This window comes from Corythoichthys intestinalis, chromosome 6, assembly GCF_030265065.1.
Source record: "Corythoichthys intestinalis isolate RoL2023-P3 chromosome 6, ASM3026506v1, whole genome shotgun sequence".
NCBI lineage: Eukaryota > Metazoa > Chordata > Actinopteri > Syngnathiformes > Syngnathidae > Corythoichthys > Corythoichthys intestinalis.
In genome coordinates, this window is record NC_080400.1 from 55,397,284 (window position 1) to 55,410,223 (window position 12,940).

Here is a 12,940-nt window from a genome sequence, read left to right on the forward strand (position 1 = left end):
TAGGACACCCCATTAAATATTCAGTTCTTTATATATATTAAGAAATGTCTGATCTTTTTTTTCATTATTTCTGGGAAAGAAAGTTATATAATTGCAGGTAAACAGCAAAAAATAACCTTATTTTAGTCATTAAACCAAATATATCAACAGTAATACATGTTCTAACTGAGGAAAAAGTGAGGACACCCTACCACCTAATAGCTAGTGTTACCCCCCTTGGCTGGAAAAACTTCAGTGAAACGTTTTTTGTAGCTATCTACCAATCTTTGACATTGGTCTGAAGAAAGTTTGCCCCACTCCTCAACACAGAATACTTTCAAATGTGAGATGTTTTGAGGTTTTTTTTTGCATGTACAGCCCGTTTCAAGTCACCCCACAGCATCTCAATGGGATTAAGATCTGGGCTTTGGATCGGCCATTCCAGGACTCATTTCTTCCTTTTCAGCCAGTCCTTGGTGAATTTATTGGTATGTTTTGGGTCATTGTCATGTTGCAGGGTCCAGTTTCGCTTCAGCTTTAATTTTTTCACAGATGATCTCACATGTTCCTCAAGCACCCTCTGATAGAATTCATGGTGGATTCTATGATGAGGAGCTGGCCAGGTCCTGTTGTAGCAAAGCATCCCCAAACCATGACACTTCTACTTCTATGCTTCACAGTTGGAATGAGGTTCTTTTCCTGGAATGCTGTATTGGGTTTACGCCAAACTTGTCCCCTGTTCTGATGTCTAAATAATTCAATTTTAGATTCATCTGTCCAAAGAACATTATTTAATTTGTGTAGTCTCTTTCTGATTGTAAAGGCATGCACTTTCACATCAACAGTAACAAGAGCCTGCTGTAGGTCCCGTGATGACATTTTGGGCTTTTTGGAGACTTCTTTTCGCATCTTGTGGGGTGAACTTTCTTGGACGGCCAGACCTGGGCATGTTGGCAGTTGTTTTGAATGTCCTCCACTTGTAGACTATTTTGCGGACAGTGGAATGGCGGATTGTGTATTCTTTTGAGATCTTTTGAAATCCCTCACCAGACTCATAAGCGTCCACAATCTTCTTTCTGAAGGCCTGAGACAGCTCCTTTGATCTCACCATGGTCTTTTTTGTCACTTCAACAGTCACTCACTTTTGAAAGTATTCTGCATTGAGAAGTGGGACAAACTTTCCCAATGTCAAAGACGGGTAGATGGCTACAAAAAGCGTCTCACTGAAGTTATTTGAGCCAAAGGGGGTAACACGAGCTATTAGTTTGTAGGGTGTCCTAACTTTTTCCTCAGTGCATTTTTGTTGATATATTTGGTTTAATGAGTAAAACAATATTAATTTTCGTTGTTTCCCGGCAAATAAATCACTTTCTATTTCAGAGATAAAGAAAGACAGGATCAGGCATTGATATGCGAATGTTTCTTTAAAAAGAACAGAATATTTAATGGGGTGTCCTAATTTTTTCATATGACTGTAGGTGCGCCTTATAGTGCGGAAAATACTGTACTCAAGTAAAGTAAAAGTAGTCATCCAAAGAATTAAAAAAGTAAAAAAAGTATTTGGTGAAAATAATGAGTAACTAGTACAGGTATATATTTCTGAGCACAATATAATCTATATGAACTCTTATTATTCAACTATAACCTATTAAATGACCATGTTAGGCCAAAATATACATCAAAATCTTTGAATTCCATTGGGTAAAATATGAAACAGCAGCCGTCCCAAGAGCAAAAGTGCCCTCCAGCGGAAAGACATTTTTTTCCCCCATCAAATTAAAAAGATACTATCAACATTTTCCGTGGTATATCAGTGCCAAATAGAAACTGTCAGAGTTTGAAATCTGCTCTTCCGAATAAAACTGATGGCAACGCTCTTTGTGAAATATGGTACTTTATCATTTTTTTATGGTGCTTTAAAGACGACACGTGATTGATCACCCCGGCGTGATTGTAGGACATAGCGGTTACTTGAGACTGCAAACTTGTGTTTGGTCATGTGATTGTATTGTTAAAATTGAGTTCTGTGATTATTGTTGCTACGTCTCATTGTTGAAACGGGTTTAGCCACTTTGGGCATTCATTCATTTATTCATTTTCCATGCCGCTTCTCCTCACGAGGTTCGCGGAGGTGCTGGAGCCTATCCCAGCTAACTACGGGCAGCAGGCGGGGTACACCCTGAATTGGTCACTGTGGGCATTTCTAGCAAAAATACAGTCAAATCTAATATGAAGCATAAAGAGGAAAAATGTAATGACACTAGTACACCCAAAAGAAGAGGAGTAAGAATAGTGTCATCTTCACAAATATACTCACATAGAAGTAAATAGTATAGCATGAAAAACTACTTTTAGAAGTACAATTTTTTCCATTTTTTACCACTTATCGAAACATATTCCACATATTTTTAAAGAAATCATTAAAATGACTTTTCAGGATCCTTAGGTATTCATGGCAGGTGGTGTAAATGTACTAAAGATGACCATTCTGCCATATGGGTTAACTGCTATTCATAATAAGTCATCATGAAGGTAATTATAGCAATGTCACAGCACCATGTTTTTTTCCTACATATTTGAGGTTTTATGCAAGTGAACAACAACTCTGATGTTAAAGAGCGGAAGTTCTAATTAAAGGGAAAAAAACTGCATTGTCTAGAGACTCAAGCACTACAGTTGTCATGAAACTACACAAGTCTCTCTATGTATATTCACCTTTTTTAGTTGCTGCTCCTTGTAGAGTCTGACGGTTTTTGCAGGATCTGAAATTTGACTCTTGTAGTCATCACACACATTGAGTCTGGACTGGCTCACCTGCACCGTACCCTCTAAGTAGGACCGCCATACTGCATACACATTCCTGTTTGGACATGATAAACAAAATAGAACCATCAACTTCATAATATATTGACGGGACACGGGACAGTTAGCATTTATTTTATGTAAATACATTATGTCGAATGTGCTGCTAGTCTTTGAGTCACTGTGGCGGCCCCCTTAGAACAAAGAGCTTTTTTTGTTGAAAATTCTTGTGAATAAATGCTTAAATCCCTGAATTTTTTATAGATATGGACGTAAAACTGTCTTGATTCTTGGTTACAAGCAAAAAAACAAAAAAACAAACGGGCAGTTAACATTTATTTTACGTAAATATGTTGAATGTGCTGCTAGTCCTTAAGCCACTGTGGCGCCGCCTTATCACCACAAAGAGCTTTTTACGTTGAAAATTCTTGTGAATAAATGCGTAAATACCGGAATTATTTATACATATAGACGTAAAACAGTCTCGATTCTTGGTTAAAAGCAAAAAACCGGGCAGTTAGCATTTATTTTACGTAAATATTGCGATTGATGACGCCAATGTCGTAGCAGTTAATTTCTCCCATTGATTTTTTTCACAATGTTTCGAAATGCATGCATGGTACAAAAAATATAATAATTACCTTGAATCTTCGAACAAATCACTCCTGAGACAATACTTCCTGTTTGTATGCGGTACAGCGTTCGAACTTTTTCAACCTAAATCCGGCGTTGGATCGCTGCATGTGTTTGAGAATAACTGCGACCGACTTCAACCGACTGAAGCAGAGTGTGGGACGGCCCCCAACTTGAAGGCGTGGCGCGGTGTCTGGGAAATGTGTCCCGTCAATTTCATTATGAAGTCTATGATAGAACTATGTATTGTGACTTACCGTATTGGCCCGAATGTAAGACGGTGTTTTTTGCATTGAAATAAGACTGAAAAAGTGGGGGTCGTCTTATATTCGCGGTCTAGACTTTATACCCATTCACGACGCTAGATGGCGCCAGATATCATTGAAGCGATGTTCTGTCACGACAGATCTCAGCTACTGTCAAGTTTAACCAGTTTGCATTATTTTATTGCAATGTTTTTCCTTATTCAGATTTGTTTCAAGACTACAGTTACAGTTACACTTCACTTTGATGGTTAATGCAGTTATTGCAATTTTGTTGTTTTATCACAATACATTGGTTTATATACATTTCAAAAACCAGGAGCCATTCATTTACGAATGCGATTGCACTTTAGTTTTCATATTTAAATGTTCAGATATTAAGATTTGAATTAGGCAAAATAAAAAGCTTTTTCTCTCTCAAATATATTGTTATAATCATTTGTTTCAGATGTACTGTAATTATCTTCTGTATAAAAATTAATTTGGTGTTCAAAAAGTCTTTTTTCAAACTTGAGTCTTGAAAAAGAGGGGGTCGTCTTATAATCAAGGCCGTCTTATATTCGGGCCAATACGGTAATTATAAATGTGTAAGTTATCTTCTATTTACATTCCAGGTATCTCTGTGGGGCAGAGGAACAGAAAAATATAAACTACGCTGTTTTTCAATAACCTACACACTCCTTTATTTGCTAAAGATCTGCCCCAGTAATCATCATTAAATTATCTTTTTATTTGACAAAAAATACTTACATTAAACTGACAAGGCCTAGATTTTGTAATTTAATGGAAACATACTGACCTGTAGTCTGTTCTCTGGTCATCAAGACTTATTCCAGGCCAGTCTCTCTTTAGGTATTGGCTGGCTAACTTTTGCAGAGCCTAAAATGACAAGTATAAATATAACATCATTTCATAAAATACACTAAAAACAAAAGTTTGCATACATTTATTTGCAACAGCAAACAAGTATCATAGGTGTATATTATTTTAATGAGCAAATTCAGCATCGGTAAATACCAGTATACCATTATTTTAATGAGCAAATTTGTGGAGAGCCAATTGATATATTTCGTTCATTTATTGTAATACAACTCCATGAAGCAGTCGCCATCTTTTTCACCGTTAAGATTGTTTCCAACAACGAATGGCCCTGCTAAATGCAAAAAAAGAAGTAGTTATCTTGTACAATATGTGTACCAGTCAGAAACTAGACGTGTGCAGGAGTGTGCAGCCTACATCCACTGCAGTGGGTCACTGTGTCAGTAGTGGCAACTCAGCCACACACACACACATTCATTCCTTATCTGTGGGGATATATGTCTGCCACACTAGCAAGCTGTACACAATTATACTCTTGTAGTATGTTGTTCAAATATTCGTCAAATTCAGTTAAGTACTGTTTAACCATCACCCTGACGTTTATACTAACATTGTTTCCACCATCATCAGTCAATGTATCCCATTCATCTTTTTTCAGCAGTACACTTCCGAACATCCTGCTGTCAATTCTGTCATTACCTGACAATCTAAAGTCCAAGTTACCATGGCAGCGCTATATATGGCCTTCATCTGTGGTCACACTAAGGTGGAAGTACTCATTTTCACACGCACCCACACTAGGGCACGGACACACAAACATGCGCACGCATGCACACTCACATCCTGTTTTTGTGATCAACAAGACTATGTACTCAAACATCAGGATATCATAATACTAAAATGTGCAGCATAGATAAAAGTCAAGTAAAATAAAATATAAAACATTTTCTATCATTTGTATTGCAACCTATTTTTGCAAATTATCCTATCCAAACAAATTAAGTAACACAAGATTACCTGAAAATCAGGGGTATCCAATGCAAAGCACGCTGGTCAACTGCAGCTCAGTTTTTATCGGCACGCATTAAATTAAAAATATAGCTTTGAATTTAGCCTACACAAGAAGCTCGGGTTCAGCATGCATGTGCTCTCAGTTTCAACAGTAGATTGAGCCGGTCACTTAAATAGCGCCCCCCTTTGAAATCAGCAATATTTAAAGATTTGGACAGCGGTCAGTTAGAGTAGCCAAAAATTTTAGTCAAGTAAGAGTAGTGGTACTTCAAGAATAATTTTACTCAAGTAAAAAAGTAAAAGCAGTCATCCCAAAAATATACTCAAGTAAAGGTAAAAAAATATTTGGTGAAAAGAATACTCAAGTATAACAAGTATCAACGTGAGTAACTGCTTACGATGTTTGATTTTATTTACTTATCTTTTAGGGGTTTTTTTTCAGCGCCGTTTTTATATGGACCGTTATCATTATACTGTACTACAACCTATTATATTACCACTTTAAGCCAAAGAAATACCAAAAAAAAAAAAAAAAAATCATTGAATCTCCAGAAATGAATCATGATTCGTCCAAAGAGCATGAGTGTCCTCCAGTGGAGAAAACATATTTCCTATTATTACATTAAAAGGATCAGCAATCTCCAGTTTTCCATGGTCAAACGGTGCCAAATAAAAACTGAGAGAAAGGTTAAAATCCACGCTTTCGAGTCTTGTTGACAGCAGTGCTCTATGTCGAATAATTAATTTTTTTTTACGGTGCTTTAAAGACACTACATGATTGAACAGTCTGGTGTGATCATAGAACAGCAAGCTGGAGTCTGATTGGTATAATAGATTCATGTGATTATTGTTACGACGTCTCATTAGTGAAACTGGTAAAGCCATTGCTGACATCTCAAAAAAAAAAAAAAAAAGGAAAATCTCATTTGTAGAATAAAGGGGAAAAACCACTAGTGTAGCCCATATTAGCGGAGTAAATATAGAATTACTTTTTTCAATAATCTACTCCGGTAAAAGTAAAAAGTATGGCTTAGTAAAACTAGTCTTAGAAGTCCATTTGTCTCAAAAAGTTACTCAGGTAAATGTAACGGAGTAAATTTAACGCGTTACTACCCACCTCTGGATTTAGCCAGCTGTATATACTAGTATTATATACAGTACACTGTAAACATATATTTAATGTATATAGTATATACACAGGGCTGAAAGTGGCTAGGATTTCTTGCCGGGCCTCCCTGACATAAGGTTGCCATGGAGCCACACAAAAAAACACCAGTAAACCTAACCTCCATCTCCATCTTTTCCATTTTCCTTATTTCCTCACATCTAAATGCAAAACCTCAATTTTAACTACTTAAGATCATAGGACGTACATTAAAATTGATGAATGTGAAGAATGTAAAATTGCCTTTTTTTCTTTTTCTTTTTTAAATACCGTAATAGAGACATAAGTAACAAAAATTAACAAAAATCGGTGCAAATAGTTTACCATATGCACAGTGAAATGGAATATATTTTGAAGATAAGGCAAACATTTTTTTCTTTTTAATTATAAGGAAATAAGTAGCCTAAAATGAACAAAAATAAGTCCAAAGTGCACATTAAAATGGAAGATGTTTTGAACTTCCCCATAGAGCAAATAAAATGAAATAAAATAATGCCCTTTTTTATTGCGTTAATTCAACAAGCTTGTTCTGTTTTTTGCTCTTCCAGAAAACACGTGCATTGGAACCAATCGGAGCTAACTATCCATGCTGATCACATGTCAGTATGTCAGCCATTTGAACCGACAACTGAGCCCAGAGTGGTTTACTGCGCGCGTGCACACATCGACACGGCTCGCAAGAGTCGAATAACTGCTGCAGCTGGGGAGAGCTCTGTGCCATCCATGGAATAAATAAATAATAAATATTAGTGGATGACGCTACAGAAGCACTTTATTATGCTTCTTGTTAACGCTTGTGTATGAAAATTTGACGTTACTACATTGTTTTCTTCTCGGAGATAAAATGCGTGTGTGGCAGCCCGGCAAGATTTTTTTTAACATGGGGTTTTGACGGTTGACCGAATCTTTAACCGGAAAGGTGTAACGGACCTTTCCAACACACTTTCACCCCTGTGTATACACAGTATATATATATATATATATATATATATATATATATATATATATATATATATATATATATATATATATATATATATATATATATATATATATATATATATGTAGTGTATATACATTTTAGTGCTGTGCAATATGATGATCGATATCATCGCGTTTAACAAATAAAAGTGGGAGGAATTGTGCCCTTGCATCCTTCAATTTTTCTAAAAGTGTCACCCAAAGAATTGAGTTTGGACTACCCTGCCTTAAATAATATTTTAAATCAGTTACAGTAAGTACAGTAAACTGAGGTTTTCAACCAGTTTCACTCATGCCGTAAAATTGCCTTATTTCAAGAACAGCTTAAGTGACACCTTATTTCATATTAGCTTCCGTAGTTTGTCTTTCTTTTCGACTGACATTTTGTTGTTTGTAAGTCATTTTGAATGCCAACGAGGATTTTTCCTGTTTCACTTCAGTTCCACACCAGGCCAAGCCTACATGCTGTGCGGATTTGCAGGATTTGCGCTGCAGCCAACTTGCTGGCTATAATATAATGTGCAAACGTCAACATCCAGTGACCCAGTGTCTTCAAAGTAATGATTGCAAGGCACATATGTGAAGTGTGTGCAGCATAATTCAGTTTGATGCAACACAAATTACTTTCTGTTCAGGCTGACTGTTGCAGCAAACCAGAAACCTTGGCCAACTAGCAATGTGCGCTGAGCAATCATTTCATATTGTCTCAAGCACTGAAAAATTATAGGTCGACGAATATAGTGGGACGATAGATGGACTTTTTTTCAACAGCGGTCAACGGCCGATTAACAAAATAATTAAGCTGATAAAAATTATTTTGATCTGGCATTTGTGTGGGCAACTGTGGCTGCCGCTGACTGACGGTAGGACCCCGGAAGGACCCTGCAGCAACTTGAAGGCAGGCTGCTACAGGAAGCTTCAGACTTGCCTGTTTTGAAAATGTTGTAAGATTTTTTTAAAGGCTATTCAATGTTTCTTTAACCTTTTAAGGTGTTTAGTGAGTAATCCTTACACTCTAAATTTAACGTAGCGTTGTAGTAGCAATCAAGTTAGAATTAGCTTTAGCATGGCGAGCATCCTCTTCAACTCTCACTTGTTTACATCCCTTCATGGTGTCCTGGTGTGTACAATCATAAAAACAAGTGCTCCATTCGTTGGATTGGTAGCACTAGACCGAAATATTCCTTTAAGTCTCAGGTCATCATTGTAAATTTGAAGCTGTTGAAAGAATTTTTATTAAAAATTGCCTTTGTTAATCTACGTGCTTACAAAATTGGCTTTGGATCTCCGCAATTGAGAAAAAACATTTTTATATCGTTATTGGCATTGGCATTTGAAAATCCCATATCGGTTGACCTCTACTGAAAGTAAACAAGTAAAGAAGGCTCAGAAGGTTGAGGTAGCTCATGGACCTTTGAAAACATCGCTGATAAGGGAACTTTGCTGTTTTTCCAATGAGACAAAATTAGCCATCAAAAGCGTCAATGATTATTGCCCCATAGCACTATCATAATGAAGTGCTTACTGTAACGGAGCTGCTTAAGGACAATATCACCTTCAGCCTTCAGTTTGCTTAACATTCCACTGAGGAGGCCACCTCCTCAACGGTCCGCCTGAGCCTGTCTAATCTGCACCAGAAGAATATTTACTGTGCATATGAATATTGTTTGTAATGCACTCCTTCCCCAGCACCAAGTAAGCAAACTACACACATTGGGAGTTAGCACCCCAGGGATCCAACATAACGGGCTACAGTGGCATGAACAAGTATCTTTTGGAATTTCTCACATTTCTGCATAAAATCCCCATCAAATGTGATCTGATCTTTGTCAAAATCACACAGATGAAAAAACAGTGTCTGCTTTAACTAAAACCGCCCAAACATTTATAGGTTTTCATATTTTAATGAGGATAGGGTGCAAACAATGACAGAAGGGGGAAAATAAGTAAGTGAACCATTACATTTAATATTTTGTACCCCAACCCCCGTTTGGCAGCAATAACTTATACCAGACGCTTCCTGTAGCTGCGGATCAGCCAGGCACATCGATCAGGACTAATCTTGGCCCAATGTTCTCTACAAAACTGCTGTAGTTCAGTCAGATTCCTGGGATGTCTGGCATGAATCGCTGTCTTTAGGTCATGCCACAGCATCTCAATGGGGTTCAAGTCTGGACTTTGACTTGGCCACTCCAGAATGTGTGTTTTGTTCTTCTGAAAATTGTGAAGGTGATTTACGTCTGTGTTTTGGATCATTGTCTTGTTGCAGCATCCATCCTCTTTTTAGCTTCAACTGTCTGACAGATGGCCTAAGGTTTTCCGACAAAACATCCTGATAAACAGTTCAATTCATTCTTCCATTAATGATTGCAAGTTGTCCAGGCCCTAAGGCAGCAAAACATCCCCAAATCATGATGCTCCCTCCACCATGCTTCACGGTGGGGATGAGGTGTTGATGTTGGTAAGCTGTTCCATTTTTCCTCCACACATTTCGTTGTGTATTACTTCCAAACAATTCCACTTTGGTTTCATCAGTCCACAAAATATTTTGCCAAAACTTCTGTTAAGTGTCCAAGTGCCTTTTTGTAAACATTAAATGAGCAACAATGGTTTTATTAGACAGCAGTGGCTTCCTCCGTAGAGTCCTCCCATGAATACCATTCTTGGCCATAGTTTTACATTTAGTTGATGTGTGCACAGAGATATTGGACTGTGCCAGTGGTTTCTTTAGTCTACGCTGAACTCTTTGGTGGACGGCCACTCCTTGGGAGAGAAGCATCAGTGCCAAACTCTCTCCATTTGTAGTCTTTAGCAGACACGCTAGGATCCTTTTTTACTTCTCTGAGTATTCTGTGGCCAACTCTTGGCGTCATCTTTGGTGGTCGGCAATCCTTGGGAGACAGCAACAGTGCCAAACTCTCTCCATTTGTAGACAACTTCTCTGTCGATTGATGAACATCCAGATTTTAGAAATTGTTTTGTATCCTTTCCCAGCTTTATACAAATCAACAATCCTTGATCACAGGTCTTCAGACAGCTCTTTTGACTGAGCCATGGTGCACATCAGACAATGCTTCTCATCACGACAATTCTTACCAGGTGCGTGTTTTATAGTGGGCAGGGCAGCTTTAAACCACTCATCAGTGACTGGGCACACACCTGACTTAAATTGTTTGGCAAAAATTGGTTTCAATTGCTCTTTAAGTCACCTTAGGCAGAGGGTTCACTTATTTTCCTATTTCTGTCAATTTTTGCATGCTATCGTCATTAAAATATGAAAACCTATAAAAGTTTGGGTGGTTTTAGTTCAAGCAGACACTGTTTTTTCATCTGTGTGATTTTGACAAAGATCAGATTTGATGGTAATTTTATGCAGAAATGTGAGAAATTCCAAAAGGTTCAGATACTTTTTCATACCACTGTATGTACTTATGGTGCTGGCCTTTGGAATACCGACACCACCTTAAGCAGATGGTAATTTGTGATGGAACAATAAGCCAGGGCAGCAGGCTGTATACACTTTGTGTTTGTCTGCTACAACCATTGCCAAGATCCTCTTAATCAATATACTCGATTTCTTTTCTTTTCTCCACTTGTCAGTATTTCTTTATGTAAAGCCATCTGCCTTTTAGGAAAAACACAGTGTCAGGCTGAATACAAAGGAACTAGAGTGCGAGTCCACTCAAGCAGTAGCCATACAGTGTGCTGGCCTTTTTGGGTAGTACAGTGAAGAATGACCCCAGCCTAAAAGTATGCCAGTAATGTTGATTGTGGGAGGGCAATACAGGACAAACATCTCTCTCTTTCTCTCTTTCACACACTCACTCACTCACATGTGAAGGGAAAGGATTCTCGTCATTGACTTTCTTACTTTCTTTTCACTTCGCCATCTATCCATGATCATTCTTTGATGTAAAACTGCTTTTGTCTATTTGTCCCTTACAGCTCGCACCCTATTAATCTGTCTACCCTTCCCACTCACTTTTTCCCATCTCTCCGACTCCATCTGTCTCCCAGGCCAGCTAATCGGATGAATTTGTGTCTGTGTTTAGTGTAATTTGTGAGTGTTAACAGGAACAGGCCAACTAGCAGATAACTATGTCAGGGTTCTTGTACCCTTTTAAAAGTCAAATTTAATCCTTTTAAAGACATTTTAAGACCTTAATAATGTAATTTAAGTCCTAAACACATGGGTGAAGAAATCATTCTACAATATTTTTCAAAACATCTAATAGAAAAACAAGGACTTTTCATCCTTCTGTTGTGAATTAAAATGAGTTTATCATCTGCTGTGAATTAAAATGAGTTTATCATTAGTAGACATCCAATCTGTTTAACGTGGGAGCTAATGCCAAGCAATGAGTTCATTTTGGGGCATTTCACATCATTTGCTGTTGATTTTCGGTCACTTCTTTTTCCTTTTGGGGCATTTACAGTGGTATGAAAAAGTATCTGAACCTTTTAGAATTTCTCACATTTCTGCATAAAATCATGAAATGTGATCTGATCTTGGTCAAAGTCACACAAATGAAAATACAGTGTCTGCTTTAACTAAAACCACCCAAACATTCATAGGTTTTCATATTTTATTGAGGATAGCAGGCAAACAATGACAGAAGGGGGGAAATAAGTAAGTGCACACTCTGCCTAAGGTGACTTAAAGAGCAATTGAAAAGCTGCCCTGCCCACTATAAAACACACACCTGGTCAGAAATGTCTTGATGAGAAGTATTGTCTGATGTGCATCATGGCTGGGTTAAAAGAGCTGTCTGAACATCTGCTATCAAGGATTGTTGATTTGTATAAAGCTGGGAAAGGATACAAAACCATCTCTAAAAGTCTGGACGTTCATCAATCGACAGTCAGAGAAGTTGTCTAAAGAATGGAGAGTTTGGCACTGTTGCTTCTCTCCCAAGGAGTGGCCTTCCACCAAAGATGACGCCAATAGTTCAGCGCAGAATACTCACAGAGGTAAAAAAGAACCCTCGTGTGTCTGCTAAAAACTTACAGAAATTACTGGCACAGTCCACAGTCTCCGTGCACATATGAACTGTATGTAAAACTATGGCCAAGAATGGTGTTCATGGGAGGACTCAACGGAGGAAGCCACTACTAAAAAAAAAACATTATTGCTCGTTTAATGTTCGCAAAAAGGCTCTTGGACACTCCATAGAAGTTTCAGGAAAAAAATTTGCGGACTGATGAAACCAAAGTTTGGGATTGACGCACAATGTCATGTGTGGACGAAAAACGGAACAGCTTACCAACATCAACACCTCATCCCCAC

General features: G+C 37.8%; 1 protein-coding gene across 2 annotated transcripts in view; it reads right to left on the minus strand.

The window, feature by feature from the left end:
- LOC130917463 (F-BAR and double SH3 domains protein 2-like) overlaps positions 1–12,940 on the minus strand; it is a 127,390-nt gene that overhangs the window by 67,398 nt on the left and 47,052 nt on the right. For both annotated transcript variants that reach the window (XM_057838895.1, XM_057838894.1), the window contains exons 4-5: positions 4,477–4,556; positions 2,695–2,839 (exon numbers count right to left, since the gene is read on the minus strand). In XM_057838895.1, coding sequence (XP_057694878.1) covers positions 2,695–2,839; positions 4,477–4,556 — 225 coding nt within the window. The remainder of the gene's footprint in view (positions 1–2,694; positions 2,840–4,476; positions 4,557–12,940) is intronic.